The following is a 5961-nucleotide window of genomic DNA, read 5'->3' on the forward strand; positions in this document are numbered from 1 at the left end:
ATTTACTGGCATTTAGATATCTATATGTATTGTCTATATTCTGAAGAGGAAAGATTTGTATTTTTGTATGTATTGAAATAACTAACTCAACAACAAGGCCAATTTTAAAAAATCTTTCACCAAAATTTCGTTATCACTGAATAACATTGGCTATATGGTATTTATTAAAATAGATATTTCCGCGGACAAAGACGAGAGCAACAGCTAGTATTGACGAGATGTCGCCCGCAAACTTCGTTAGCGCGGAATTAAAAAAATGGTCGTCTATAACATTCCCTCACCCTTTACCAGCTACCTTCCATACAAAGTGATAGATTCCTACACAGAAGATAGGCGTGAAATGGAAGCAATTCCGTGTTTCGTCTGATGAGTGTAGTGCCGGAGGCCTAATTTAAGTCCCTTTCTCTTGACCACCCTTTTCTTATAAGGAGAGGATGGGAAGGGGAAGTGGATTTGACGGTGGAGGAGATCCATAGGAAGGGGAAATATCCTCTTTATATGCGTTACCTCCTCCGTCGTATAAGCGTAGGCAACGCATCTGCAATTGCGGATATCTATGGGCAGCGGTCGCTTCGCCATTTTGGTGGATTCAAGTGGCCGCTTGCCCGTTTGCCACCTTATGTTATAAAAAAAAAGTCCCGTCAAATTAAAAATCCCTATAATACAATCGACCATATCAGCTACCTTCAGGTGAAAGTCCTGTTAGTTCGGGACGTGACGTTTATGCCGACAATCTAGTGTTGCATCAATTCTAGAGCACGGTACTAATATTATTTTAAACAATAGATGTACATAGATGAGGGTAGTTAATGTAAGAAAAAGCGTTTTTTTATATGTTTTAAAAGTGACTCTAGGGTAATATGCACTTTCCATTAATTGAATTATTTTAACTGAACAGTGGGAATAGTTCAGTTAAGACTGTAGTTGAAAGCGTCGTGGCTCGTGGTTTAAGCACTTGACTTGTAATACAGGTCTTGGGTTCGAATCCCGTCGTACCAATGTGATATTCGATTTTTAGAATTTTCATATGTACATAATTTACCCTACGTTCTTACGGTGAAGGAAAACATCGTTATGCCTGCACATATCGGAGAAGAAATTCAAAGATATGTGTGAAGTCAACCAACCCGCAGTGCAGCGTGGTTGACTATGGCCTAGTCACCCCTGATTAGGGTAGGCTCCGAGCCCCTCGGTGGGGACATAGAGTGAGCTGGTGATGATGATGATGATGATAATATAGTTAAAACTTCATAGTTTAATTTGATTTGAAACAATATTATATTAGTATTATAGTCTTGTGCGATATTCTGAGCTTCACTAAAGTTTGAATATCAATGTACAGATGTGCTGGGAATACCGCAATAACAATAATTCCCCACCACGCAAATGTAGTGATGTACTATCCCTTTGTTTAAATGCTCATTTTATTTTATTTATTCATTTATTTATTTAAAATTGTATTTTTTTCATTATTAGAACATTTTTATAACAAAAAAAAGAAATCGGCATAGATGTAGAGCATAACCTAAAAGAATGCAGGCTACTTAACCATCTTTTTTAATTCCGCGCAGACGAAGTCGCGGGCCCAAGAAAGAAGGTATATTTATGACTGCACGAGCTGTTTCCCGCGACTTCGTCCGCGTGGTATTAGAAAACATACGAACTATATAAATAACAAAAAGCTACGTATCCCTCGGGAACCGGAGATTTCTCGGGGATGAACCTTATCCCATGTGTACTCCAGACTTTGTTTTATATCTGTGCCAAATTTCAATAAGATATGTTGAACCGTTGCAGAATGATCGAGTAAACATTAAAAACTGAATTAATGAATCCCAAGGGAACCCTAATTATTCCCGGCATAAAAAGTAGCCTATGTGTTCTTCCAGACTATGCCTTAAACCTGTGCCAAATTTCATGGAGATCCGTTAAGCTGTTTAGGCTACAAATGCTAACAAACATCCATCTAAACTTTTGCATTTATAATATTAGTGAGATTGCAACGATGGGTTCATTCAATTGCAAGTAAGATATCCTCGGCGGTATTTCCAAACCAATACGACTTAGGGTCCTTCAAGAAGCGAGCCTATCATTTCTTCAATGGCCGGCAACGCACCTAGTTCCTCTAGTGTTGCGGATGTCCATGGGCGTCGTTCATCACCTCGGTGTTCTCGCCGCTCGTTTGTCCACTTTTATTATAAAAAAAGATCTGTCAAGTACATCACTATAATGCGATTTAATTTTCTTGAATTGACCTCAGTCGTGATATGATTTAGCCAATGGCAGTCGTGTGAGGAAGGTTGTTTTTTAAAAGGTTAATTTAGCACTTCATAAAGTGTTAAATTAGTGAAATGTTATACAAATTGTTTGTTATCGTATGTGAGTATTGGAATGTTTTTTAGGCCTTACTTTAGTCGTTTTCAAATTACTTTCTTTTACTTTACAATTATAGAAAAAAATTGATTAAAAAACCAGGAAAACAAAAACATTTTGTAGCCCGTTATTGTTTTTTTATCTAGTTATAATTATGAATAACTCGTTTGAATTTAATTCTTGGCCTGTGATGCTTTTAAGTTATTTGAATATATTTTAATTGGTTATAACTTTTATTGTTAATTATTAACCTGTTTTTAATAAATTTCAATTTCAATTTCATATGTTTATGAGTAGTGTCCGATTTGGCACGTCAATAACAAGGGCACTCTATTGAATGATGTGCCAACTCAAGACCGGATGTTTCCCGATAGGTGACCCACCGATTCAACGAACCAATATTTCCTTTTGGCTCGATTGATATTGTTATTACAATTGTTAATAACATAACGATTGCTTTGTCTCAAATCATGCACGAGTTCTGACTTCGTTCCTCGTAATGACATTTTTAGATAAAAAAACAACGCCATCTGTTGAAGAAATGTAGGTATTAATGATTTCTTTGATTTATTTCAGTCGCAAGCCAATCTGCATGGTGTCAAATACCAAAAGAAAATGGATTAAGGTAATTTTTTCTTTATATTCTGCTACTGACTAGCGAAACGATTCGAACTAGATTAACTACTCTATATATTTTTTTTATTAGTGATAACCACTCAGCATATGTGCGATCTTCCTGTGCTGATATATCCAGTTTTCCAACTTTTCGGAACTAAATCATTAACACAAAATGTCGACATTACCCTGTTCAGTTGCCGCTCCTTAATTGGTCAAAATATTACGCTTTCAAGACATTGTTAGTTGACAAAATTACATTAGAATATCTTGCGTGTGTACTACGGTTCTCTAAAGTTAAGTTCCTCGTGCGATCTTACAAGATGTTTGACAAAACTGGTAAATACCTTTAGATATTTCCACAAACGACTTCCTTTAAAATATAGACGGACGGCCATATTAACAATACCTGTAAATTAGTTTAAATTATAGACGGACGGCCATATTAACAATACTTGTAAATTACTTTAAAATATAGACGGACGGCCATATTAACAATACTTGTAAATTACTTTAAAATACATAAACTGAACTCCAATGCAAATATATCGAAAATTCCGTTGTGGTTGTGACGACTAGTAAAACACAGATTGATGGCGACTGAGCGCCGAGACTGCAACACCCGAGCCACTCCTTGCCATATTTTTTATAAAACTACCCCTCACTATTCCTTCCGTTTCCTAATATTTTCCCAACAATATTGTTGTTTTAAATAAAGATAAATGTATTGATAGTACAGATTAACAAATAACTTTTAAGAATACAGAATACATCTTATCTTACTAATATTACAAATGCGAAAGTTTAGATGGATGGATGTTTGTTAGCGTTTGTAGCCTAAACGGCTGATCGGATCTCCATGAAATTTGGCACAGGTTTATAGCATAGTCTGGAAGAACACATAGGCTACTTTTTATCCCGGGAATAGTTACGGTTCCCGTGGGATTCATTAGTTTAGTTTTTTAATGTTTACATGATCATTCTGCAACGGTTCAACATATCTTAATGAAATTTGGCACAGATATAAAACAAAGTCTGGAGTACACATGGGATAAGCTTCATCCCCGAGACATGTCCGGTTCCCGAGGGATACGTAGTTTTTTGTAATTTACATAGTTCGTGTGTTTTCTAATACCACGCGAACGAAATCGCGGGCAACAGATCGTCAAAAATAGTTAAATAACAATACGAAACAGGAAGGAAAATAGAAATAGTTTATTGATATGTTGAACACAATTAATATAACAATTATATAGTATTTCTATAGGTAATATTGAACAACGTAATTGCAAATTAATTGTTCCACGTCATACTGCCTATAAAACGTTAAAACTATATTTTAAAGTGGAACACTGCGACATTCCTCGATTGTACATGCTTGATCATGTTACCGTACGGCTTCATGTGCATAAAATTATAAAAACTTTATCTTATTATTTACATTTGTCAAATTCTCAATTGCAAAGGTCACAATAGGCAATATGCATATGACGCCAAATTGTACCAAACTTTTTTTAAGTATACTTTATTACTATAAAAACAGACCTGCAAAGATTTTTTTAAATATAATGTGATTTAGTGGCAAAATTTAATCATTAAAAAGTGTCTTTTTTCAAATTCCTTCGTTAAGTTCTAAAACGCACACTATTGGTCGAAGCAAGTGGCTTATCTATGGCGTCGCTGTGCTGACAATACACAGTTCACTTACGTTAGTTTATATAGAAATACACTCTTGAAGTATTTTACTGTAAACACCATATCAAAACCAACTTTAAAATAAAAAATTAATAAACAAACTTTAAAATAATAAATTAATGAATAGAATTATAACTCCGGTCGCGTTTTAGTCGCTTGAAAATGGTCGTAATTTTATTTTATTATTTTTAGCTCAATGGTTGAATATTTTCGCGTCAATTTATGTGGTTATTTTACAACAAGTAGAATCGTTTAAAAAAAGAAAAAAAATACATGCATATTCCCTATTGCTGTTACCACAATAACCTTGCTTCCTTAATGTTGACAGCTTGCAATTTATGGTCCCTTTCCCGCATTATATTTTATATCCAATTTACCCCCTAAGTTTATAAATATATTGCCTTAAGCTTGACGTAAGTGTTTTTTATTAAAGAAAGAGTTATTCAAATTCGTGTGTTTACGCTTTATTATATTAGTATAGATTATTAACCAATTGCTTAATCGATAACATTATTTTCAGTATCAAAGACGATAAACCGAAATGCATACTTCCTGCTTACCCTAAACACGGCAGATATGTGACACAGGGCCGGACTGATGGTAAACCAGGATCTATCTACGAAAGTATATTACTAAACGTCACTTGTGACAAGGGCTATGTTGCGAATGGACAAACCTCCATTTTCTGCTTCGAAGGAAATTGGTCGAATCTTATTCCAGACTGTATACGTGAGTATATATTTTTTTTAAATACATGGGACTTGGACCAATATTCATTCATTGATCCTTAATTTAGTAAACAGCCTATTTCTGAAAATTCCCATGTTTAACAGTGGCATGGCCCGCTTAAACCGCACAAATAGGCCGGCTCGCTCGGTGCAATAACACGACACAGAAGACATGCGTCAAGTGGAAACAATTCCGCTTACAGTCTGATGAGTATGCTTACCCGAGGTCTAATTAAAGTCCCTTTCCTTTTCCACCCTGTTCTGAAAAGGAAAGGATGAGAAAAGTCGATTTGACGGCGAAGGAGATGCATAGGAAGGGGAAATATCCTCTTTATGTGCGTCTCCACCTCCGTCGATTAAGAGTGGGCAACGCATCTGCAATTGCGGATGTGTATGGGCAGCGGTCGCTTCGCCGTTTTGTTGGTTTCAGGCGGCCGTTTATTCGTTTGCCACCTTATGAAATAAAACTTTTTAATAAAAAAACAAAACCGACTTCCAAACAAAATACACGAAAAACAAAACAAAATGCACTAAAAACAAAACAAAATAC

At 35.5% G+C, this 5961-nt stretch overlaps 1 protein-coding gene across 1 annotated transcript in view; it reads left to right on the forward strand.

The window, feature by feature from the left end:
* The first annotated feature begins 2272 nt into the window (after window positions 1-2272).
* Window positions 2273-5961, forward strand: part of LOC106103304 — a 28774-nt gene continuing 25085 nt past the window's right edge. The window contains exons 1-3 of the mRNA XM_013283036.1: window positions 2273-2379; window positions 2950-2998; window positions 5204-5412. Coding sequence (XP_013138490.1) covers window positions 2352-2379; window positions 2950-2998; window positions 5204-5412 — 286 coding nt within the window. The 5' untranslated portion in view covers window positions 2273-2351. The remainder of the gene's footprint in view (window positions 2380-2949; window positions 2999-5203; window positions 5413-5961) is intronic.

Source organism: Papilio polytes, unplaced genomic scaffold (assembly GCF_000836215.1).
Source record: "Papilio polytes unplaced genomic scaffold, Ppol_1.0 DF823824.1, whole genome shotgun sequence".
In the NCBI taxonomy this organism is placed as follows: domain Eukaryota; kingdom Metazoa; phylum Arthropoda; class Insecta; order Lepidoptera; family Papilionidae; genus Papilio; species Papilio polytes.